Below are 27,148 nucleotides of genomic sequence, written 5' to 3' on the forward strand. Positions count from 1 at the left end.
ATATTTAAAAATTACACATCCCTTATCCTTTGCTTTACACTAAAATGCCAACACTATAAATACAAACGAAAATCACTTTAAAATAGCAAGCAAGGATGGCTATGGCAGTTAAAGCGGTGTCAAACTGGGTTATTCCTGCAGTGCGGATGATGCAACCTTAGACATAGTGCTAAAATATGGACATTTTGTTGCAGTTGTGCCCTCCCGCGCCACTTTCTCCAACCCGAAGAGCCGTGCACCGCAGAATGTACTCTCTCAGCTCCCGGCTGCTCGGTGAGTGGCTGCTGATGCTTAGTGGGCGTGGCCGCGGCTGTTTGAGTGACACGTGCCCCGGGGAAACCAGGAAGTGGCTGCTGCTGCTGCTGCTGCTGCTGGAAGCGGGGCGCGCGCCTGGGTGGTCCCAGGAGTGGTGCATGTTTAGTGAGTTGCCTTTTCTAACAATGCTAACGCTGGAGGTGCATTCAGCTGCAGGCGCCATTGCATGACCTACTAGGGTGCAATGCTCTTTTGCAACTACTGCATCCTAGATGGTGCATAGCAGTTTAGGAATTTATTAATTATAAAATAAAAATTAAAAAATAAATAAAAATGGGAATTAATCCAGATGATTTGCAGCTGGTTGGAGTTGTTTTTAGAGATCTTGGCCGGTGCATACATTGATGCATTCCAGTCTGAAGCAGCCTCCCTTTCTTTTGAGTGAGTGCCTCGTCTTTTGCAACGTGGCACAGGGTTGAGTTCATTCATTGGGGTGCAGCGCTTTGAATGAGACTGGGGCTGCATCTTCTACACAGCTGACATAATCTGGTTTGGCACCACTTTGGGCCAAAACACACTGCAGGAATAACCGAGACTGCTTTCACTGCCTTGGCTCAGTGCTAGGGAACCCTGGGGGTTGTAGTGTATTGTGGCACCAGAGAACTCTCTGACAGAGAAGGGTAAATGTCTCACAACACCACATTTCCCAGAATTCCCTAGCATTGAGTCAGGGCAGTTAAAGCTGCCTCAAACTGAGTGTGTTTTGGACCATAAACTGCCATGGATCAAGGCTATGGAATTGTGGAAATTGTATTTCTGTGAGGTATATAACCTTCTGTGTCAGAGAGTCCTGGTGCCACAGCAAACTACAGTTCCCAGGATTCCATAGCATTGAGCAATGGCAGTTAAAGTGGTATCAGACTGGACTATTTCTGCAGTGCGATCGCATCCCTTTTGGGTTAAGCAAAAGGGGGCTTTCCCCAAAGTTCTGAGTTCTCACCTTTTGTTCTGATGGCCAAACCGTGGACTTTTGTAGCTTATTTCAGTTGTTGGTGAAAACTCCGCTGCTGTGCTTTCCCAGTCCAGTTGCACGGTGTGTTTGTGCAGCTGCTTGGACTGTGTGTGCCCTCATCACAAACTGTATTCATTTCCGTGCCATTACTGTTATTCCGATTTATTTAGCGTATGTATTTATATCCCGCTCTTTCACCAGAACTGGGACCCAGAGCGGCTCAGAGCATTAAAAGAACAATACAATTAAAAACATAGGAAAAAAAACAGAAATAAATTGTTACAATATTAAAATAGCTTGCTTATTAAAAGAATAAAAATGCAATTAAAAAGAGGTGTTTGAAACATTTCAAACGATACAACGCCCCTAGCCGGTCCTTCCTATGCGCTCTCAAGTTGATTCTTGACCTATGACATCTGAAGAAAACCCTCTCACAGGGTTTCCTCTCATAGGATTTTCCTGGCAAGAACTGTTCAGAGGAGTTATGCCACTGGCTTCCTCTAAGGCTGAGAGCCTCTGGTCTCCCAGGCTCCTGGTCCAACATTCAAACCTCTGCATCACACTGAGCCACTGGGCCGCTGTGTTATATCATGAAGGCTGCTATAGTGTGTCCTTACTGAATCTTGCTCTCATGATTAAAAATCCAGCAGCAGTTGTTTTACTGAAGATGTTTTTACACTGCCCTTCTGCATTTGCAGTGTGGTTAAGCAAGATGATAGCAGTCTAAAACAACGACAACATTGCCAGAAAAATAAAACAAACAAAATGGGCCAAAAGATACAGCCAGGCTAAATACAGTAATAAAGAATAACGTTAGCAATCTAAAAATGTTTTCTATAACTCATCGTTCAGGACGATGTCAGTTTGATGCCACTTTAACTGCCATGGCTCAGTGCTGTGGAATTCTGGGAATGGTAGTTTGGCGAGATATTTAGCCTTCTCTGTCAGTGTTATGCTGCCACAACAAAGTATAGGATGTATACAGTATACAAAGTATACAGGATGGAGCTATGACTGTTAAAGCAGTGTCAGACTGGATTGTTTCTGTGGTGTGGATGCAGGGAAGCTTCCCAGAGGAGAATGTTTTGTAAGTGGGGTGCAGCAAGAGAAAAGGCTCTTTCTCCAAAGTCTCCCCCTCCCCTTTGTTTAATAATAATAATAATAATAATAAACCTTTTATTTTTATCCCGCGTTTCTGTGACAAGACAATCAAAGCGGCTCACAACACATTAAAATATTATATATATCTCAGACCCCCCCCCCCCCCCGGTTCAGTCTGTCAGCAACAACCAAAGAAGCAAGTACAGTGGGCCTTTGGTTCCAGAACCTGCTCTGTCCCTATGGTTCCCAAAATCCACAGATGCTCAAGTTCAATGATATGCAATGGGATAATAAAATGATGTCTCTTATATAAAATGGCAAAATCATATTTTAGTTTTTTGGAATTATTTTTGGGAATATTTCAAGGCATGGATGGTTGAATCTGTGGATGCAGAATCTGTGGATCCAGAGGGCCAGCTATATCAAATTGTGCACTGACATAAAGCCATAGTTAGTAACTCATATGACAAGGTTATTCCTTCTCATAGAATTATTGAACTTTGTTTCATTTGTTTTCTCTACCCGAAAAAAACAATTCTACAAATCTTAAACAGCTCTGAATCTTGTAGGAGTTTCTAGTTCTGCTCTTTTTCTTTTTTGCTCTTACTAATTTGTCATTTTAGGGCAACAAAATGTAAATTTATTCTCTTTTCAGCTGTTATCAATTTCCTTGAAAATGCAAGGCAAGATTATAGTACTTAACCAAAAGGTCAGTGAATGTTCAGAAATAGTCCCAGTATATCTGTGAATCTTTTAATTTAAATCCACATATAATTTAATTGCTATTTAACCTCCATCCATATGTGATGTTTCTTCAAAGCAACTCGACGTGGCACAAGTTTCATCCTCTTTCACTGCAGTTTCCCTTGTGTGTAAAAATTTCCTAGTGTGGTTGATAGTGAAAGAGTGTAAGAGAGCCATTGTGGTATCGTAGTTTGAGTGTTGGATTATGACACTGGCAGACCAGGATTTGAATCCTCACTCAGCCATGAAAGCCCCCTGGGTGTCCATGGGCAAATCACATACACTCAGCCTCAGAGGAAGGCAATGACAAACCTCTTCTGAATAAATCTTGCCAGGAAAACCCTACACTAGAGTCACCATATACCCATGTCAATTTGCATGGTGTGGTGTGGTTGGTGATGGTGTAGGACTCTGGCAACCCACTATGTGTATGTATGTATCTATGCTTTAAAATTGGCATCCCTATGAATTTCATATGGTTTTCTCAGACATGAAATACTCAGGGGTGATTTCAGCAGTTCCTTCCTCTGAAATAAAGCCTAGATATTTGTTGGTGGTCCCCCATTCAAATTCTAACCAGGGCTGAGCTTGCTTAGCTTCCAAGATCAGATAGGATCTGATGTCTTCAGGATAATCAAAGTCCTGGGCAAATCACTCTTTCATAGCTTTAGAAGAAGGCAGTGGCAAATGCTGAATAAAACATGCCAAGAATATACATTGGGTCCTTGTTATCCGCTGGGGTTAGGTCCCCCCCATGGATAACAACATTTGTGGATGCTCAAGCTGCATTAAATACAATGGCATACCAAAATGGTGCTCCTTATACAAAATGGAAAATCAAGGTTTTCTATTTGTAATTTCTACTTTTAAAAGATATTTTTATTATGATTTTCACAGACATATACAACATAAACACAACCAACAAAATCATAACATAACACTACCCTCTACAAATTACTTCTTCAACATTTATACTAAAAGACATACAACATCAAAGAGTCACACATAACTTCCAACCACCAAGGTCTTTCCCCTTATATTCATAATTATGTTTCCATTATGTTTATAATTAAAAAATATTTTCAAGCTGTGGATGCTTGAATCCACGGATAAAAAAATCCGTGGATAAGGATGGCTGAATGTATTAGGGTAAGGTTGCTTTAAGTCTGAGTTGACTTCAAAGCACATAACAGCAATGGCATGTTAAGGCTTACAAAGTGATACACTGAGCTTGGTTCATGCAGGATTAAGAATTTTTATACCCCACTGATTTCAGCAGCAGTTAAGTATGTTGTTTTCACCACATTAAAATGAAACGGTGCCTAAGTGTTTATAGTCAGCTGGATGATATGTATTGTTTTAGACAGAAAAATTGTATACACCAGTTACGCTGATGGAAGTGGGTTGTGCTGTCTCTGCACTGATGAAATGGCTGCTATTTTCATTGTGTTATTTGCTGGAGAGAGGACAGGAAGGAACACCTAAATAGAACATATAAAATTGAGGCAATTTTAAAAAAATTAAGTAAAAACAAAACATATGAAATTGGTGGGAAAATGATGGCAATGCCTCCATTGCCCAGGAACTGAGGTGGGACATACAACAAAGGAAACAACAGATATACGCTGACAATTACATGTTCAGTGGTTTGTTCTGTAGTCCAAAGGAGCTGGGAAACAAGAGACATGAACTCAAGCCCTGGTTGTATTTTGCCAGGACCAATAAAGAGGGAATTTAAGGGACTCAGATCCACACTGCAAGCTGTACTGGACAGGTTTATAAGCACACAACCAAAAAACAGATATATAATGGGGCATATGTCTTCTGACCTGTGATGAGGCCTGTTTATAGATGCCAAGAGTACCAGACCTCAAGAGAATGAAAAGTACATATTTTACATGCAGGGATACAGGTTTGAATCATGGACATGGTACCACAATAGGGAGAATAGGGAGAAGGTCCCAGAGTATGCATAGCTCATCCAGTTGGTATGAGAGTTGCATACACTAGTCATGTATCCAGAGGCTGAATCCAGAGAAAACCTCAGGCCCAGGCAAGGAAATGTGTCAGCCTGTCCTGGATGGGGTCACACTTCCCCTAAAGGACAAAGTTCGCAGCTTGGGAGTATTCCTGGACTCGTCCTTACAGTTGTCATCTCAAGTTGATGTGACGTCCAGGAACGCTTGCTATCAACTTTAGTTGATACGCCAGCTGTGCCCCTACCTGGACCAGGGGGACCTTGAAGCAGTGGTATATGCACTGGTAACCTCTTGTCCTGATTTCTGTAATGTGCTCTACATGTGGCTACCCTTGTGCCAAGTTTGGAAGCTTCAATTGGTCCAAAATATGGCAGCCAGAATGGTCACTGGTACTTCCAGGTCTGACCACATAACACCTGTATTAAAATCTCTTCACTGGCTGCCAATTAGCTTCTGGGCACAGTATAAGGTGTTGGTTATTACCTTTAAAGCCCTACATGGCTTGGGCCCAAGTTACTTGCGGAAACCCCTCTCCCTATTAATCCGCCCCGCACTCTCAGAGCATCTGGGAAGAATCTATTGGAAATACAAATGACCAGATTGGCTATGACTTCCCAAAGAACCTTTAGTGCCACTGCGCCTAAATGGCCTGCCGGAAGAGATCTGACTTATTACCACCTTAGATGCTTTTAAGAAGGCAGTCAAGACGGAGCTCTTTCGGCAGGCCTATCCATCTGACCCTGTTTAGGATATCCATCCATTAATCATTGATGCAAATTCTACTGTTACAAAACTGTCGCACTATGATAAGTTAGCTTTTATTTGATATTATTATTGTTGATATGAAGTACTGTATTGGATTTATTGCATTTTATTGATATTTATCTGCAGGGAGAGATGGGGAAATATAAATTATTATTATTATTATTATTGTTGTTATTATTATTATTATTATTATTATTATTATTATATTATGTAATCCCAGATAGACTCTTTGCCCTTAGCAACCTTTGTGATCAGTTTCAACCTTGCCCACTGTTGTGGCTCTTATGCTTCATAGACCAGTTCTTCTGGCTAGTGCCCTTACAGAACTTAGTTTAATTAATTCATTATTTTCCTGTCTTTCTCCCCAGTTGTACCCAAAGTGGCTCACAGCATGAATTAAAGCAAGGCAAATTCAGAGGAAGGAACTCGCAAAACCACTTCTGAGGATTCCTTTCCTAAGAAAACCCTATGATAAAAATCATGGGGTTGCCATAGGTTGACAGGCAACTTGAAGGCACATTCACATGGACGCAAGTGAATTAAAATATAATAATAAAAATTGTGTTTTTTTTTTTTCAAATTAACTACTTTAGTAAAAAAACCACACAACAACCCAGTACTTTAAATCAATCATGTAAGAACATGGAAAGAACAACAAAAAGGCAGCACATACATCACATTAAGGACCTTTCCACATAGCCATGTAGAAACCAAATCCGTGTTCAAATAAAAAGGTTTTTAACTGCTGGCAAAAGGTGAGCAGAATGGGAACCCCATCTAGATTTAGTGCTCTTTGGCAGAGCATTCAATATTGCTCCTTTCCTGTATCATCCCTTTCCTTACCCCTCTTGGCCATCTCATAACTCCCTGGCTACAGGCTACACACTCAGTTTATTTTGTGCACTCTGCACAGAGCCACACCTGATCACAGCCCATGGATCCTGAATAGTCAGAAAAAGGAGAGTCCACTTGGTTGGAGCCTATCTACTTCCCTGCCCACCTGATAAGAGTCCCATATTGAGAACAGCTTGGCAAAGGAGCCCTGCTTGTCATTCCAACAACAACCAACAGTAACCTGTTGCAAAGGCTTACCCTCTATTGAGGATCCAGGGTGGAGTGAATCCTGCAAGGCTAATAGTGAGTTGACTAGAAATATTGCAAAGTATGTGAAAGATGCCTCTTCTGTATGGTCTGTCATTCTGTGTTATTTCTTTGAGTTTATACCTAAGGTACGCAGAGAGCCTTTTGATTTGAGTTGTTCAGTACTTATACCCATGTTGGGTATATATAATTTGTCCACCTCTAAAACAGATTATATCTCTAAATGGAAGGAAGGTGTGTCAGTGTATATTTGTTGTTTTGCTGTATGCCTTCAAATGGTTTCTGATTTACAGTGACCTTAAGGTGACCCTATCATGGGATTTTCTTGGCAAGATTTGTTCAGAGGAGGTTTGCCATCACCTTCCCCTGCGGCTGAGAGGGGAATTGAACTCTGGTTTCCAGAGTCACAGTCCAACACTCAAACCACTATGCCACACTAGCTCATATATATTATCTGTTCTGTGTATATTATCTGTTGTGAATTAAACTAAGTTTACACAAGTCTAAATCCGATTGCAAGTCCTTACTAGATATATTGAATCAATAGAACTTGTATAAGGGTTGCTGATTACAAGGTTCTCATTGTTTCAATACATCTGCCCTAGCAGGGACAAACAATAGGATTTTGTTTGGAATGGTTTACGAGCGTCATGTGTCCCCATAACAAGACTGACAGTGTGATTCTCTGCATGCTTTGAAGTAAAGATGAGTTTCACCAAGGATTTCCTTCTGAAGAACTGTGCACAGGAATGCAACAGCACTCCTATATTATAAAGGAGAAATTTGCTGAATAGCAGTGTGCTTTAATACTCTTCTAAAATAGGGCTGTAGTTGAGTTGGACTTTGGTCCAAACACACTGCAGAAATAATCCAGTTTGAGAATGCTTTAACTGCCCTGGCTGTAGGGTAGGGAACTCTGGGAACAGTAGTTTTGTAAGACAATTAGCCTCTCTCAGAGAACTCTGGTGCCACAATAAACTACAATTCCCAGGATTCCCTAGCACTGAGCTAGGGCAGTTAAAAGTGGTCTCAAACATATTATATGTGCAGTGTGTTTTGGACCTTTGATGCACATCTCTATTACTTTGTCCATTGGACACACCTCTAGAAATGAGACACAAATTCAATTAAGAAAGCTAGGTAATTAATTCTAATAATTTTGCCTCTCATAAAGAGAGCAATAGGTTTGTGGAATCTGCAAAAAATCAGGATGGGAAGTGGTATTTTCACAAGGACTGGATCTGTTTTTTGAATGACTTTTAGGTTTTACTGTTGATCATTTTATACTCAACTGCCTTGCCTCTAGATCACCAAAGCCAGGAGTGTTCAGTATGTTATTGGGATACAGTCCAGTGTCTCAGGCGCTGCTAGGAACCTTCTTGACGTGGGGACTGACAGCTGCTGGTGCAGCACTGGTGTTTGTCTTTTCCAGTGGGCAGGTGAGTTTTGAGCTTCATTTCATCCTTCATGGTGTACATTTAAAAACTGAGGGTTTGCCCTCAGTGATGGGGTGTATGTATGAATGCATAATGCAAGAATGACAGAACACTGACTATGACATACAGGGAAATAGGGATATAGACAGTAGCTCCACAGAATGTAGTTAAGGAGTTGGGCTCTTCTGAAAGAAGAGTAAGAACCATTTGGTACTCCAGTACTCCAACTCCAGTATCCATACTTTTTCACCATAGACCCCCTCTGGCTAATGCTGATAAGAACTGCTGTCCAGCATCAGGAGAGCTAGACATTTCTCACTCCTGTTTTAAGTGAGAAGGCTTGTTTTAAGAATTATATTGTTATTTTTTATTCTGTCTTTCCCCCAATACTGGGACCTAAGGCTTACAAAATATTAGCTTGATGATGATGATGATGATGATGATGATGATAAAATAGTAGTATTAGCAATAATAAATTATATTGTTTAAAAAGCGAGTAAACAATTAATAAAACTAAAAGCATTTCAAAAATAATTAAAAGACAGAATATGAATAATTCATTTTGAAAAAATTGCCCAGAAATATTACTTTTCAACTTTTATTATTTTTAATATTCTTGAAGAATAGCCGAGTAAGGGGGGGAAAAGACGGGGAGGAAGAGGCGGTTTCAAGCCACCTTCCAAAGATGTATTAGGGCCCCATACAGTTCCACAGCAGCTTCAAGGTTCTCCAACGTTGTGTGGCATCTAAACACCATGCCGCCAGAGCACCTTGAAGCCGTCCATATGTGGGTGGCCGGCCCACCTCAGGGTGGCTTCAAGGCCTCTTCAGGGTGTGCAGCATGTAAATGCAGCATTCTGATGACACCCTGAATGTGTCTTTTGAAGGCCATATGTTGCAGCCCTTAGTCTGTTATATATAAAAAAGTGCTATCATAGAGACTGACAGGTTTATTGCGGTGTCAACCTCAACATTGAAGATTTTTCATCAGGTGGAAGTAGCTTCTTTTTGTTTATTTTGGTTAGGGTTCCTCTCTTTGGTTTTAAAAATTGCATGGTAGCTCATGCCTGCAGAACCCATTCTTGAGAATCTTATCATATCCGTTTGACAAAACAGACAAGACGCTACAGGCCAGTGCTAATCTTATTTTGTATTTTAACCTTATTGTTAAATATAACTTTACATACTACAGTAGTGGGAAAAGAGTAGCTTCTAGGCCACATGCACCCCAAGGCTATTTTCAGGGCCTCTTCAGAGTGTGCAGCATTCACATGACACCTTGTTGAGCCATGACAATTGCCCACCATTGCTTAGCAGGATTAACTTTGAACATTGTACAGTATTTTTGCTTTCTTTGTGTGGGATGAAAACTGGGCAGTGTAGAAAGCCGACAGGAAGAAAATCAACTCATTTGAAATTTGATGTTGAAAGAGAGTTCTGTAGATACCATGGATAGCTAAAAAGACAAATGAATGGGTCTTAGAGCAAATCAAGCCTGAACAATCACTAGACATGAAGATGATTAAACTCAGGCTGTTGTACCTTGGAAATATCATGAGATAACTTGACTCATTGGAAAAGACTATAATCTTTGGTGATGTGAAAGGCAGAAGGAAAAGAGGAAGACCACACTATAGGTGGATTGATTTGATCAGGGAAGCCATGGCCCTGAGTTTGAAAGAGCTGAGCTGGGCAGCTGATGACTGGCACTCTTAGAGGTCTTTCATTCATAGCATCCCTATATCAGCTTGATGGTAAATAGCAACAAGTATTGTTTTAAAGGCCCCTTTTATCTTTTGCTACATACCTTCCCTTTCAGCTTAATAGCCCTTGATAATATTGGGTGGTTAAGATGCGTCATTTTAGTGGGATAAGTCCTTAAAATAATGGATGCATGGGCAGATCATCTAACTGTTTTTGTTTGGAAGAAAGGAGTACTACATTTAAGAAATTTACTGAAGTTGTTTAGATTGATTGAAGCTTTGGTGTTCTAATGAAACAATTGTCACTTAAAGCATTGACACATACACTTAGTTACTTGGATAGTTATATCCTGTGAGCCATCAAAAATCAACTTACAATGTCTTTATAAGTAGTAATATCATTTAAAACAATAACAGTCATTAAGTAACAATTTTCTAATGGAAATTGAATCATAATTACAAAAACTAAGCCTCAGAGTTAAAAACAAAATCCAGCACAGCTCATGTAGAATACTAGCCAAGTTTAGTCTGAGATAGCTCCCACTTAGCTCAATAGGGCTTATTCCCTCATAAGTGCAGTTAGGAATGCTTTATAAAGGTGCATTGTATTGGGCACACAGCTAATGAACCTTTTTAGAGCCAGAGAGTCAAAGAGCTGGAAGGGACTATGGAGTCCAACTCCCCTGTTCAGTGCAAGATCTCCATCTAGAGCATTCCCATCAGGTAGCTGTCCAGACTCTTTTGAAGATGTCCAGAGAAGGACACTTCACCACCTCTCCAGGCCATTGGTTCCATTGCCGAATCACTCTTAGGAAGTTCCTTCTGATGTTCAATTAAAACTTCTGTACTGTAACTTGAAATCATTAGACCTAACCTCTTGGGCCAGCAGTAAACAGGCCTGCCCCCTCCTCTCTGTGACAACCCTTGAGGTATTTGAAGAGTGCAGTCATGTTTATCCCCCAGTCTCCTCTTCACCAAACTCAACATGTCCACCTCCTTCAACCTTTCCTCACATGTTTTGTTCTCCATATTTCTTATCATCCTTGTTGTCCTGTGAGCCTGCTCCAGACTGTTTATGTCCTTCTTAAAATGAGGCATCTAGAACTCAATGCAGGACTCCAGATGAAGCCTGACCAGCAGAGGAATTTTCTAATCCCCAAAAGGTTATTGTAACTGTCTGACATCCTGTCTTGATGACATGTTTATTGAGTCTATATTAGATACTTCAGATCTTGCTTTGTCTGACTGGCTAGAGATATAAAATTATTTTTACACACACACACACACACACACACACACACACACACACACACACACACCTGTCCATACTATGTGAAATGTATCTGCAAGATCCAGTGATGGCTGGCATGTATGAATGGGCTAGTGTAGATTTGAAACCACAGATTGCTCTGTTTTATGTTTAAAAAGGTTGTAGAATGGAGCCATTTATGGCATCTAGCTGCCAGTTGTGTATACAGAAAACAAGTAATAAACATAGAATCATAGACTTACAGAGTTGTAAGAGACCACAAGGGCCATCCAGTCCAACCCCCTGCCATGCAGGAAGACAAAATCAAAGCACTCCTAGCAGATGGCCATCCAGCTTCTGTTTAAAAACCTGTAAAGAAGGAGACTCCATCACACTCTGTGGGAGAGTGTTGCACTGATGAACAGCTCTTCTTGTCAAGAACTTCTTCCTAATGTTTAGGTGGAATCTCTTTTCCTGTAGTTTGTATCCATTGCTCCAAGTCCTATTCTTTGGAGTTGCATCCTCAATATGACATCCCTTCAGATATTTAAGCAGGGCTATCATATCACCTCTTAACCTTCTCTTCTCCAGGCTAAACATACCCAGCTCCTTAAGTCACTCCTCATAGAGTATACATATAAAAAAGCTCAGAAACAGATCAAATTAATTATAGAAGCCCAACTAATATTGGGAAAGACTCTTGTTAAGCAGCTTGGACTGGAAAGCAGAATAAGGGGAGACACTGATACATGTTGATAGCAAAAATACTTTGCTGTATCTTGAATTCATCTTCAGATACAGAGATTTGAATCAAATGTCACTATATAAAAATATAGCTTGAAACATGCTCTTCATCGTTATACCTTTCAGAAAACATTGACACTTGAAGAATACCTCTGTGTAGCTCATATGTTCTGTAATTTTGGACACTGATTGATGAAACAAAGGCAGTTTATTTTTTGATGTTGTGAATGTGGATGTATATTTAGAATAGTTGATCTGGAGAACTGACCTGAAAGCCCTACTCAATCATAGACCTACATGTAATTATCAGTTTATGTTTTCACTTGTTAAGTGGTAACACAGCAAGCAACTTGCAGAATGTTGGAAGCTGGATCAAATCAGGATGAAGTGCAATAGAACAGCATAGATCCAAGCAGAGCTAGGTATGCTGTTATATCCACATCTGGACAAGTGCAGCTGTGTCATTACATGTGTCTTGATAGTCATGACCTGTAGCTTAACTGTGGCGGAATTCTGGCTGGATTTTAAACTCTCTTTTGAATGGTGTTCTTACACAGTAAGATGCCTGATCCTGCCTTTTATAGCAGTTTTTAATATGAGTTCTTTAATTTGCAGAGACGGATCCTGGATGGAAGCCTGGGCTTTGCTGCTGGGGTAAGTTCAGCACACCCTTTCCCCCTCTTAATTTGCACTGTATGGTTCCCTGATCTTTTCTCTTCAGGTACTAGTTGTGCTTCATTTGTTTGCCTTGTTGTATTAGTGTTTCTTGCATAAGAGCGTGAGAGCTAATTATACCTGCGTGAGATATCAGAAGGACTTGGGCAACATTTGTCATGTCCTGTCTTGAGTTGGTACCTCCTGGGGGAGAAGTGAAGTGAATGTCAATGTAGTGTGGGCAAATCTTGTTGTTTCTGATGATGAGAAATGCATTGTTGCAGTCCTGGTTTTGATTCCTGAGGCAAGTGCTGCTGCTTTACCTGCATTTTTTTTAAAGGGGCCTCTCTGGTACACATTTTTCTTTTAAATATTCATGAGAAGAATATGACTTCTCATCCTCTAAGGACTAGTAGATCAGCTGTCAAAGCCACCATGGCTCGGAGTGCAACATTTATGGAAACCTAGGAAAACCATGTTCGAGGTGCTGAAAAGAATGGGGGTGGGTAATAAGTGTTTGGCAAATATAGCCCAATTATACTCTAATCAGAAAATACAAATAATAATAGATGGACAAAAAACAGATTGCATAAAAGTGGAGATAGGAACTAAACAAGGGTGCCCCTTATCACCTTTATTATTTATTACCATTTTGGAGGTATTAAGTGTAACCTGCTAATTAATGAAAACTAAAACAAATGTTTGATGATTCAACAAGTTTTTTTTTCATCTTTGTCATTCTAAACATTATGCCCAATCTTACATAAACAACTCTGTTAGAACAAATGTAAGGATAAAGGATGCCAAAATTAAGGGTGGTGAGTATAAACTTCGGGCTTATGTGGACGATATGTTTTTGATTTTAGAAGACCCAATGAGCAATATAGATTCTGCCTTAAGGGAATTAAATGAATTTGGAATACTTTCTGGATTTAAGATAAATAAAAATGAAACAACATTGATAACTAAAAATATGAAAGTTGAAGAAGAGAATGAATTGACATTAAAATTGGGAATTAAAGTAAGAAGGAAAGTAAGATATTTAGGGATCTGGCTTACAAACAAGAATAGTGATTGATTTGAGAATAATTATAAAACTGTTTAGTGCCAAATAACAAAGGATCTACAGAGATGGAGTATGTTAGATTTATCTTTGTTGGGAAGAGTGGCCACCTTAAAAATGAAGGTATTGCCAAGACTTATGGTTTTTTTACCAAAATTTACCTATTACTACTAATGACAAAATATTTTCTGTTTGGAACAAAGAAATCAATAAATTCCTGTGGAAAGGAAAAAAGGTGAGGATTAGGAACCAGATATTAAAAAAGGGAAAAGATAAAGGCAGTTGTGCATTGCTGGACTTAAAATTATAGTTTTGGGCATCAGGGCTACTTTGGTTACAAGACTGGATAAAATTGGAGAATACAAATGTACTGAATATAGAGTCATCAAATATAAGATACGGATAGCATGCCTATCTGTGGTATCATAAAGATCTGATACATAAAGACTTTACAAATTACTCTATTCACAAACCTTTACTAAAAATTTGCAAGTCAGTTAAAACAAGATTCTATACAAAAATACCAAACTGGGTCTCCGTTCAAGAAGCTATTTTTAGTAGATGGGAAAAAAAAAACCTTAGCTAAGGTATAAGGATTTATTAAGAACTAATGAAAAAGGAGAGACTGAGATAAGAATAAAAGATGAATTGGAAAACGGTGGGAGGAAAATTTAGTGGTTTGGTTATTTACAAATTAAGTCAAAATTTAAGGAAGATTTAGCAAATGAAGGTTTCGAGACTAATCCTAATGAACTAGATAAAATATTTTGGGACAAAGATAAAGGGAAGATCTCCAAATTCTATAAAGTATTGTCAAGAGATTTAGAACAAGAAACGGTAACATCTAACATGATAAAAATGGGCACAAGAAGTGGGGCACCCTATATCTATGAACAATTGGGAAAATTCATGGAAAAAAACATCAAAATTTACAGTCGCACAAGATCTGAAAGAGAACTATTTGAAAATTATGAATAGATGGTATCTCACACCGGTAAGACTACTGTATCTAAGATGTATAATACAAGTGAGAATAAATGTTGGAATAGTCTAAAGGAAAAAGGATCTTATTATCATATATGGTGGGCTTGTGCGAAAATAAAGCTTTTTTGTGAAAAAGATCATAACATAATACAGGAAATCATAAAAATAAAATATCTCATGGTACTCAAGTTATACCTACTTAATACGACTTCCTTTCTGGGAGTAGAGGCAGAAAGGAAATATTGGAAAATAGTGTTATATTTTATAACAACTGCTAGGATACTCCTAGCTAAGAACTGGAAAACAAAAAAGTTACCTGAAATAGATGAGTGGATACAAAAGATATTGGAAATAAAAGAGATGGATAAGTTAACTGTATTATTGAGATATGAAAACTATGAGGGACACATTTGGATGCCTTTTGAGGATTATGTGAATAAAAGTTGTAATGTAAGATTGTGAAACATAAATATCAGTTATAAAGGAACAATACTTAGAGTTTTAAATATATATGTATGTAGGTGTGCATGTGTGCATGTATATATACACATTTAAACATTTAAATAAGAAAATGAGAAGTTAAGTCCAATATGGGAAAATTTATTGGAACATTAAGATTGCATGCGTGAATGAGAAATGAAGAGTGATATTACAGGTAAAGAATAATAATAAAAATAAAAATGATATAAATTATGGTGAAAAAGAAGGCAAGGATGTAATAAGAGTTCCCCTGTCTCTTTGTACTTGTGACTGGTTATTAAAGAAGAAGATGAAAATAGAAAATGTAGAATGATATATGAAGATACATGATGATATAGTGTATGTTCAATAAGTGTGATTTTATGTATTTCAATTTGTTTATTCAAAGGTTTGTGATTTTCTTTCAATAATAAAAATTAATTAAGCAAAGAAAGCCATGTGTTTGGAGTTGTTTTCCCATAAAAGAAAAATGTGGCAGAGCAGGGGGAGAAAGAAATGAAATAGAGTGTTCCCCTTTCAAATTTTGTTGTTGTGTGCCTTCAAGTCATTTTTGACATAGTGACTCTTAGGCAAACATATCACAGGGTTTTCTGGGGTTAGCGTGTGCTGGGCACTTTGGGTATAAATTAGTCAGAATGTAAAGTTATGCCTTTATGACTGTGTTTTTGAAATGTTAATATAAATGCCTTGCATTGTAGTTAGCTAATATTTAAAATATAGACAGTGGGGAAACTTGTATGCTGTTGAATCCTCAGGCAGTTTTGGCAAGTAGAAAAATGAATAAAGCAGTGGATTAAACATAGAAACCTTCAGCCTTGTACAAAGCAAAAATAAAAATTATCTAGGCTTAGTAATGCACATTTTTTTACAGAAATGAACTCAGAAATTACCACATAGTTAATATGTGGAGGGAGAGATAGATGGAGGCACAGAAACAGAGTTTAACAGAATATCCAAAGTTGATATCTCTACAGTTCATTTCCACCATCATATACAGTAAGCATATCTAGCTGGGGAAAAAGTATTACTGGTTATAGAAACTGTGGGTATCATAATAATTATATATAGCAGAAAAAACTACCCATATTTATTTATATTTGTATACTCCTCATTTACATAGTAATATATATATAGGATAATAGCATAACCTGAGTTGTTTGGACCTTCCATATGGACCTTCAGGAATTTCAGAAGATGGAAGATATATATGAATCAAAAACTGTTTCACGTGTTTGCTTCTTGATTTGTGGTGATGTATTTTCAAATATTCAACAGTTTATTTCATTTAATGTAGAAAGTGAAGGCATCTGAGGCAAAAGGGGACAGACATTGTGCTGCAGAAAGGCTTTGTCACTGTGCTGTATGAACACCAGATTCCTGGACCAGACTAAATTACTAATTTGTTGTGTGTTCCCCAGCAATGCAAACTGTTCTCCTAAAGATACTGCTTGTTTAGTAATCCATTAAAAACAATAATAACAATTGCTTTTGTTACCTTCTGAACCTTGGAATTTAGGAGTTTGCAGTAGTGTGAGTTTGCTGTTAACATAGTTTTAGAACACTGTTTTAACACTGTTTCACTTACCATTTTGAAGAAGAAAATGTTCAGTTTCCCAGTCTTTTTATCTCTACAGAGGCTTTGTAGGTTAGACTTAGCCTATGCAAAATGAATCAGACCACCATCAGGTTTTCCAACTTTAAATCAAAATGTGGCAAAACATTACCTATAAGTAGTATTAACAATTCAAACGTTCTCTATAAGAGACCTATGCTCAGTATTACCTAGTGGTACTGTGAGTTTTAATCAATTGTATTGCTCTCTCAGGAACATTATGTCATGTCAGGGAACATTGTGTGCCAGCTTGGAATACCATTGTTGATTCCTGGGAAAAGACATTCAGCCTTTGTTACCTGATCAGATAGCTCATTGCTTGGGGATAGTTTTTAGGTATAAATATGGTTCCTAAACCTAACCTCTGTGCATACTGCTGACATACGCTCCCACACTCTGTGTGTGTTCTGTGTCACCTTCAGATCTCCCAATCTGAGCTGCTGCAGCTTTCAATAGTTTACTCATCAGACAGTTAATTATAATGCTACAGCAAACCCCTAAAAAAATCCGCTATCCTGTTTCCATATTTCCATTTTGGTTAGCTCTGTATGCTGTGTCTGTTTAAATTGCTAGTGTGTGTGAGAGAGATTTCACTCTGCATTTTTCAAAATAAAACCTCTTTAATTCACCCCAAACCCAGAGTCCTCCTCTGTTAGTAGTACTGGTATAAACAGGTGCAGCTGGTCCAAAGATTACCCAAGCCTCTTGCAAAAGCTAATTTCCCCAACATTTGAAGTAACGCTGACAGTTGATGGGGACCCCCGAGCCCCCCCACCTGTTCTTTGGGTAACGGGGTGTTCACATGTGTGTGTGTGCATGCGCACATGAGAGGTGAATGATGTCAAAGAGTATTTAGAGTCCCCTTCAAAAATACAGAGGGTAGTCATTTCATAGAATCATAGTACTGACCATAAGAGCACCTAGTCCCCTTCCATCAAGAAATACACAGCTGATGTACTCCTGAAAGATACCTATCCATCCTCTGTTTAAAAACCTTCAAAGAAGGAGAGTCTGTCTCCATCCTATGATGTTTTGTCAAGATTGCTGGGCTCTTTTTGTTCATTTGCCTTTCTGGCATAGATAACAGAGGTTTTTCAGCCCATTTGATTTTTCTATCATGAACATAGGTGACTTCCTAGGATGTCTTCCAGAAAGGAGGAATGGTTAGAAATCTGTGTGGGAGGTCTCTGATGAGCATGTTTCCTGGCACAGTTATGTCTTATTTCTGGATCACATCTTGTCTCTTTATCTTCTTGTAACAGATGCGGCTGTGAGACATCTTTTCAACCTCTCTTTCAAGTCTTGTCAGGCTGCTAATGGAAAAGTGAACTTCTGTAGCAGACACTACACATGAATATCAATTATACGTCTGTTGCTACTTGGCCAGCAATGTGTGTATGTTGCCCAAATTATGACCCCTTATTCTTAATCTGTGTTGTTTAGTGTAGGGCTGTGAAGGAATCTAGGTTTGAATCAGTGACATTGCAAACATCCAGCACTTATTAACAAATAAGGAGCCTCTCATAGCACACCTGCCATCTTTTTGCAGTTGAAAACCAGGACATGCGGTCAAACAACATCAGACTGTGTTTAAGATGCTAAAAGTTATTAATGAGAAAAAAACAAAGCTTGGAGAAGCTGCAGCAGTTTGCTTTTGCCTGAGCCCACTGGGACCTCTTTTTCTATTCCGCATGCTGAGTTAACTGAGTGAGATCTACTTTTATCCTTTGAACTCAGTTTGCAGCCATTGAAGTAAGCTGAGGACAAAGGAGGAAAATGGGAAGAAAAGAGAGAAACTGGGACATTTTAAAAGCAGCTGAAAAAGTCAGATGACATAGCATTAATTTGAACAGTCCCTGTCAAATTTGAATAGTTGGAGGTCATGTCATGTTATCTTAAAGACTAACAAATTCTTATAGCATAATCTTTGGTGGGCACTATCTGATGCAGATTCATTGTCAATGTGGGAATCCAGCAAATCAGTAATTATTTTTTGTATTTTTTACCAACAGGGAGGAGGAGAGGTATTTGTGCCTCACGTACCCATATAACATGGTTGACCATGTACCTTCGGCTGAGGTGGTGGGTGGGAGCACTAGCTTTTGGTCTGCCTCAGGCAACAAAATGTCTCGTAACACCTCTGCAGTTTGAGCCAAGGCTACCAGCCAAGGCTCTGTAGCTTTGCTTCATGGGAAGAATAACTAGAATGAATGGAAGGTTTGTGGAGGGTGTCTGCAAGTGTGTCCTGTGTCTAAGGATGAGTGAGTTGTTGTTGTAAGGAAGAATTTCTCAATTCCTGCAGATGAGTTACTTATTGTACAACCCACCTAAAAATTGGGAATTTTTAGTGGGTCTGGGCTTTGTTGTCCTCTTCTATTTATAACCCTCCTGTGTATTCTCATCCCTTTTGTCTTCTATGGTCCAAAACACACTGCAGAAATAATCCAGTTTGAGACCTCTTTAATTGCCCTAGCTTAATGCGAGAGAATTCTAAGAACTGTAATTTTGTGAGACATTTAGCATTCTCTGTTGGAGAGCTTTGGTGCCCCAATAAACTACAATTCCCATGATTCCATAGCACTGAGCCAGGGCAATTAAAGTGGTTTCAAACTGGATTATTTTGGCAGTGTGTTTTGGACCTTTTGTTTTTAAGTGGAAAAGATGGAATAGCTGCAAACTATCTTTTGATAGGTAGCTGTGAGAACCTTCTGTCTGGCAGAACGGAAAGATTAATAGATGTTGCTCAGTGGAATTTCCAACAGTGCCTTTTCCCTTTATACTGGGGATACATGTTGAACTGTATGTTTCTGGCTTGATTCATACATTACTACAGTAGTTTGGGAACTGCTTACAGCAGGAATGCGTGCTGAATGTTGGACTCCAACTCCCACCACTACTGATTTTTGGATCTGCTGGGTAAGGTTAATTGAATTTGAAGTCCAGCAACATTTGGAGGGCCACATTTACCAATATCTGGCTTATAGTAAGGAGGATGACATGACTCCTTCCCACACCTGTGTTGTTTAGTGGTGGACTGAAGAGACTATTTTTTGTGGGAAGATGGTGTGTTATTCTCCATACCTATATGATTTGTTTACCAGGTGTAGGAAAGCATCTCCCATACCACAACTGTAACCTGTGACTCAGGCATTACTTTTGTATCCTAGCCTGCCACTGAGTGGCTTTGGGTAAGTCTTCTGTGTTTCTTTCAACCTTGCTTTGCATTTTTCTTTTACGGCTGGTGGCTGTTGTTAGTGCTATATATATTGCTGTATACTGTGTAAAAATAAATAGCTGTCCCAACTTCATTCATTTGTTTTATGCTAGTTGGTGGAAAAACTTTCTTTAAAAATCAATCATGAATTAATGCCAAGGCTGGAGAGCACAGCTGTATTGAGGCTGCTTCCCTACTGAACTTTGGTCATAGCTTGGATGAATAGTTTAAATAAATTACATCCCTGAGGCTTCTAGGATTGACCTCTCATACTGACTTTTTAGCAGCGATGTCTTTTTTGATAGAATGGAAGATATACTGAAAAATAGTGAAGCTAGAGATCTATATTGTACTCTCTTAAAGGAAAATGTGGTAGCAAAGGCCATTCTGTGTTCACTGGCTGCTAACCAAGACAATTGTGAAGTGATTATAGTGCAGGAGAAGTGAAGGAAAAAGCAAACACCTTATGCAGTCTCCCCTTGCTCCGAGGGAAGATAGGAGGATGGCTATGAGAGGTGAGGGTGCCTGGACTATGTTTATTCTCCAGCTTTTTGGATGGACTGCCTCCCAATTTGACCTGGTAGTGAGGGCTGGGCCAGCTGGACCACATGCGTTGAACCATCCTGGCTTGCCTTTGCCTGGGATCTTTTAGGGATAGTGCTGGCTTTGTCAGAAGCACAGCTGCTGTAAGGAAAGAAAGAAAAGAATAGAGGCCCCTCATTCTCCTAGAAAGGCTAGTGTGATGTGGGAACATGAAACCTGATGTAGCCATAGGGCACTACTGCCAGCTCCATTGAGACATATGGATTAGTTGAACAGGTTCAGTCTAGAAGATGTTGTTTCCTCTTTGTGTGATATTGGTGGTGATGCTTTTCGAAGGTGGACCTGCTGCTAGTATACAGGGAAAGGGTTTTAGCAGAAACCCATTTTAATGTTTGAAATAAGTGTCAGTTGTTTAATAGGACTTGTTAAATGATCAAGCAACTTTGGGACGGTCAAGAAGCAACCAGCAGATCTGAACTTTCACCAGAAGTTCTAGAAGCCAGCTTGCATCCTGTATGGAAAAGGGTGGCATATAAGATAAATAAATAAATAAACAGAATACTTTTGGCAATTGCTACAGGGCAGTTCTACCTTGGATTCATTGGGTTACTAGGTCACCCTTTCATTCATCTCTCTAAGCTTCCCAGCTCTTTGCTGCAGTGCTGTTCTGTGCCATGTTGGGTAGTTGATCAAAGAATGGAAACCAGGCTGCATCTGCACTGCAGCATTAAGGCAGTTTGACTGCCATGGCTCAATGCTATGGATTTGGAGTTTGTAGTTCTGTGGGATGTTTAGTCTTCTCTGTCAGAGAGCTCTTGTACCACCACAAACTACAAATCCCAGGATTTCATAGGATTGAGCCATGACAGTTAAAGTGGTGTCAACTTGCATTAATTCTGCAGTGCAGATGCAGCCTCCAAAACACACTGCAGAAATAATCCAGTTTGAGATTGCTTTAACTGCCCTGGCTCAATGCTAGGGAATTCTAAGAATTGTAGTTTTGTGAAATATTTAGCCTTTTCTGTGCTCTCATGCCACAATAAACTACAATTCCTAGGATTCCCTAGCACTGAGCCAGGGCATTTAAAGTGGGCTCAAACTGGATTATTTCTGCACTGTATTTTGGACCGTTGTCACAGGACTTGTAAGATGATGGCATCTTTGACTTGCTCTGCTTTTAAGCATTTTGCCTTTGTCTTGCTGAGAAAGTGGTTAGAATTGATGATGGGTGATAGAACTCCTTGCTGTGAATGTGGGAAGAACTTAAAATGATTTAGGAAAATAATAAAAGTGCTAATTTTTTTTTATGGCTAGTCGTTCTTTCAGGAGAAATGCAGCACACTCCAGCAGTTAAGCAATCATGTGTGAAATGAATTTTTATAGTCTGTTTTCCTGATTATTCCGCTGAGTTCTGACTGGAGTTTAAGAGCTTAGGTGCTTGATACTTTTTTTTTTGTTGGTGTAGACCAGTGAAACAAGCAGTGCTTTTTAGATTTAAGAATGGGAAAACTGTAATGTTGCCCATTCTGTCAAATAGTCATTGTGGCTTTTCTTTTAAAATGCTGTTCTTTTTAAATTTTGGCACCTCTTATTTCTGTTGCAGTGGGAAACATTGCTCCCATTGAAGAGGAATGCATGATAATTACCCAGCCCAAACCATGCTCAAATTAATTCTAAATCATGAATTTACAAACTAACACTTATGTGAACCTAAAGTCAGAAATTTCTCAATTACAAATACAATGATTCATTTGAATTTCAATTAATTTATTGGTCAATTACAACATTTCTGATATCATTGCCTCTGTTTCAGGCACAAGTAATTTCCTTTGGCACTATGTACAGGAGGAGGTGTCAGTAGACTTAGTGAAAATCTGACTTTTGTAGAAGCACATTTCTCGTGTGTGTGTGTGTGTGTGTGTGTGTGTGTGTGTCTGTATGTGCCTTCTAGTTGCCTGTCAAGTTATGATAATCCTATGTCACAGGGTTTTCTTAGGCAAGGAATTCTAAGAGATGGTTTTGCCACTTCCTTCCTCAGAAATATAGCCTACAGCACCTATCCAGAACCCCACTGGTGAACTTGGACAAATCACATGCTTTCAGCCTCATGGGAAGGCAATGGCAAACCTCCTCTGAACAAATCCTGCTAAGAAAAACCCATGGTAGGTTCACCTTAGGGTTGTCAGAAGTCGTGAATGACTTGAAGACACACAGCAACAACAATCTACCCAGAAACAGCCTAATGAAGGTGGAACATGCTCATTGGCCATGCAATACTGAATGAATTTTGGGGTGAAAATGGGGTGTGAGCAGATATGTAATGGACAATCCTGGAGGAGGCATGACTGGTTAGTTGGTGAACAGAGGCACTTTGTTTGGCAACACTTCTTTGCAGTACTGATATGTGTTTGGTCTAATCAGAAAGTCTGTTCAACTTCTTTTTAAAATGTGTTGCTAGTGCCTCCCTGGGTCCCAGGATGTGCCTGTTTATTCTTCCATTTGCTGTGGGCCTCAGCAGTGTGTCCCCAATATGTGACACATTCTTATCCCATGACCATATGACTAAGATGTCTTGAGCCTGCAATTCAGTCTGGAAGAGCTGTTGTAAAAGTCGACTCCCTGGCGAATACCAAACACTGCAAATTTACAGATTCTGCAGTATGGTTTCAGAATCTGTAGACTTGGCTCCAGGGCCCTTTTGCATGAAAAATTATAGGACTGATTCAGCTTTAATTTCTATGACTATATCTTTTGGAATCCTAGATTTGTAATTTGGTCAGCAACACCAGAACTCTCTGACTGAGAATTGAAAACGCCTCTCCTTAAATTGCCCAACCTTAGAAATCCATAGGATGAATCAAGGCAGTTAAAGTGGAATCTTAGCACTGTAACGGTGTAGTGTGAAAAGGCTCCAGATCTACACTGTAGTGCTCTGGCCTTTTCTCTTGCCTTTTGTTGAGTCCTTGGCTTCTGGACACTATGTTCAGAAGTGTTGGTGGAGCAGTGGTTAAATGCTGCTACTACAGTCACAATGTTGTGAGTTGGATCCCAAGGCTCCAAGGTTGACTCAGCCTTTCATAATTTCTTAGGCCCGGTACAGACGGGCCTCGTGGCACATCTTGATGATGTGCTAGGGTTGCCTCAGGGCATCGCTTACAGACGCCCTGCAACCCTAGCACGTGTTCTGTATGTCAAAATGGCGGCGCCCTGTACAGATGGGCGCTGCCATTTTGATGTAACGAATGCTTAGTGTCCGCACGTCGCAGCGTGATACTGACGTTGTGAGTGCGCCATTGGTGCACTTCAGCGTCAGTATCGCGCCGCAAAAAGAACCCACTTTTTATGGTTCTTTTTGCTCCGCGAGGAAGCCGCACGGTTTGTCTGCTGCAGCTTCCTCACAGAACAAAACACGGCGCTGGCAGACGGCCCTCTTTGGGTGGTCTGTACGGGGCCTTAGGTTGGTAAAATGATATCCAGCTTGTTGGGGGCAGTTGGCTAACACATTGTAAACCACTTAGAGAATGTTTAGTTCACTGTGAAGCGGTCTAGAGATGTAAAGTGCTCAGTGCAATTGCTACATACAGAGGCATGTCAAAAATGACCTCCTCCTCTCCTCAATCCTTTCTCCTCCTCCTCCTCTCTCTCTCTTTGCTTTCTGTTGATTCCATTCTGCAAACAGATACTGTAATTTTATCCTGAAATGCTGACCCACACATTGCTATACCATACCATGACATATTTCCTTTAAGAAACAAACCAAAAAAAGTTGATTCAGGCTTCACAGTTTATTTAGACATTTAACCTTTTTTTGAAAGTAAAAGAAAAACACAACAGACTTAACAAAATCACTATTTCAGTGATGTGTGTGCTAGTGTATAAACCCTTGCCATTTTTGTATATGCCACCTTTCTTGTTACATTGAAATGTAGAGCTTTTTGAAGTCTCTGAAATGTTTGCAGTAATTACTGTTTTTGCCAATGTTTTCAGATGAATTCAAAAGAACACAGTTTGAAATGTTGACATCATATTCAAAGTAACATAACTGGAGGCTCAGGGAAAGAAATGTTTCTGGAGAAAGATGCTTGGTGTGTCAAAAAAGAAATCTTTGGTGAGATTTCAGCTTTAATCCTGCACCGATTTATCTTGGACTAAGCCTGGTTGAACCTGGTGGGACCTTCCTCTAAGTAGAAATGTATTCTGGCATTGTACTGTTTAAATACTTAACACATTTTATATCACAACTTTTGTGTTATGATTTCAAAAGTCTTCATTTTTTAATTTATTAAAAATCTTGTCTCTGTAGAATATTTCTTTGTAGCCTTATTTTTCTTTGTCACAGTGGAGCACCTATGACACATGGAGGGATAAATGAAATTATGTTTCACTGAAAATGCTGACTATATTGACTGATTATAGTGAGGAGAGTTTCTTTGGAAGATTTCATCCCTGTATTTTTGAATGGATGTGTGTGTGTGTGTGTGTGTGTGTGTGCGCGCGCGCGCGCGCGCATGCTTGTCTGCATTGGGTTATTGGATAAGATGATCCAGGACACTTTCACATTAGAAAGGTTGTAGTGCTGTGATTCCACTTTAACTACCATGGCTGCATTCTGTGAAGTCCTGGGATTTGTAGTTTGGTCAGAGGCACCCGAGGAAGTGCAGTAGAAGAATAAAACCTATAATTAAGATAGAAAAAAGCAAGTGGATCATGACTGGAAGAATAAATACTAGTACAGTGGGCCCTCCATATCTGATGTAGTTTTGTTCCAAGGCCCCCTGTGGATGCCAAAATCAGTGGATGCTCAAGTCCCATTATGTACAATAGCATAGTAAAATGTGTCTCTTATATAAAACAGAAAAATCAAGATTTGCTTGTAATTTTTCTCTGTGTGAATATTTTCAAACCATGGTTGCTTGAATCTGTGGATGCAGAATCCGTGTATATGAAGGGCTGACTGTAATTGTCTTAGCATCAAGTATCCTGTGGAACTGTTCTAACTGAAGGGGAAACCATCTTAAACTTTGAGATGTCCCCAAGTTTGCTCTGGAGCTGTCTCCCTCAGTGCCAGTGCAAGGCTCTTTTACACTTCTCATGTTTTAAACACTCTAATTCTACTTTCATTATAATGGCTGCATCTTGTGGAATCCTTTTTGAAGGGGTTGTAGTTTGGTCAAAGGCACCAAAGTAACTCCTTGGCTGAGAAGCCTAAAGGCCCCTCCTTAATGGACATAGCCATAGCAGTCAAAGTGGAATCATAGTGCTATAACTACGTAGTGTGAAAGGGCCTCAAAGAGAAATGGAATGACAGACAGAATGGCGTAGTGGTTTGAATATTGGACTACCACTCTGTAGACCAAGGTTTGATTTCCAGCTCAGCCATGGAACCCATAGAGTGACCTTGGGCAAGTCACATCCTCTCAGCCTCAGGGGAAGGCAATGACAAACCTCCTCTGAACAAATCTTGTCAAGAAAACCCCATTATAGGTTTGCCTTAGGGTTGCCATAAATGAGAAATGACTTGAAGGCACACAACAAGAAGTGGGAGTTAGGTTCAGAATAAGTGGGGTGCCGATAAATGAATAAGGTTTGGATTCTGATGGAGAGGAGGTTTGGCTTGTGATGGAGAGGAACTAGAAGTACATTGGAGACATTCAGAGATCACATTAGACAATAGAAAGCTATCAGAAGGGGTACTATTGATAAATATAGCTGCCTGAGCCAGAGTGGACTATACTCTGGTTCCTGCTATGAGCAACTCAGGAGGGGGAAAAGTGCTTTTTTTGGATCACTGCTTACCATTTGCTCTCTGCAGTGCATTGATCTTTTTAGGTAATGACCACGTTTCATGGTAATGCATTTCCCTAAGAGGGTTATAATATGCAATAATAACCTCTAAAGGGCATCTTGGAAAGGTATACTTATCATCACCATGTTCTTTGCTTACCATTCCTGCGTCTGGAAAAATGAAACTATGCAAGCACAGAGAGTCCTCCAAGCAAAGAAGCATTATGCATGTATTAATTTATTGAAATCTTTTTGTAGGGGACACCTGCTGCGCTTTTCAAAAAAGTCTCTAGAGCAGCTTACATAGATCAGTAGCTCAAGGTCAGTCATGAACGTGCTTGTCTTGGACTGTGAGTTAACAATCTAACACAAAAGGAAAACAGCATAAAGAAGGAAGAGGAAAGCTAGTAAAACTGAAGCACCACTTCTTGAATGTTAAAAGATCTCATAGTGAACAACTTGTATGGAAACAAGTCACTCCATTCCTGAATATTCTCGATAAAGGCTGCTTTTATGCTATGTTTGTGTTTGAGATTTGTTTCATGGGTATGATTCCCTTTCTTCCACCTATCCCAATACAAGCTGGGTTTGTGATGGGACTCATGTGGTGGAGACAGATGAGGACAGGGCTTTTGATGCTTGTTTTGATATTTTCTCAATGTTTTGCTCTCTCTGGTCCTGAATGCACCCTCGAAGCATGCCAGGAAATTAGGATGTTGCTACCA

At 39.5% G+C, this 27,148-nt stretch overlaps 1 protein-coding gene across 1 annotated transcript in view; it reads left to right on the forward strand.

Moving 5' to 3' along the window:
• The first annotated feature begins 340 nt into the window (after positions 1 to 340).
• Positions 341 to 27,148, forward strand: part of LOC149322354 (zinc transporter ZIP11-like) — a 410,913-nt gene continuing 384,105 nt past the window's right edge. Inside the window, exons 1-3 of the mRNA XM_089540325.1 lie at positions 341 to 420; positions 8,264 to 8,396; positions 12,705 to 12,743. Coding sequence (XP_089396451.1) covers positions 8,289 to 8,396; positions 12,705 to 12,743 — 147 coding nt within the window. The 5' untranslated portion in view covers positions 341 to 420; positions 8,264 to 8,288. The remainder of the gene's footprint in view (positions 421 to 8,263; positions 8,397 to 12,704; positions 12,744 to 27,148) is intronic.

Source organism: Sceloporus occidentalis, unplaced genomic scaffold (assembly GCF_023333645.1).
Source record: "Sceloporus occidentalis isolate IW3139 unplaced genomic scaffold, rSceOcc1.0.p SCAF_1, whole genome shotgun sequence".
Lineage (NCBI taxonomy): Eukaryota > Metazoa > Chordata > Lepidosauria > Squamata > Phrynosomatidae > Sceloporus > Sceloporus occidentalis.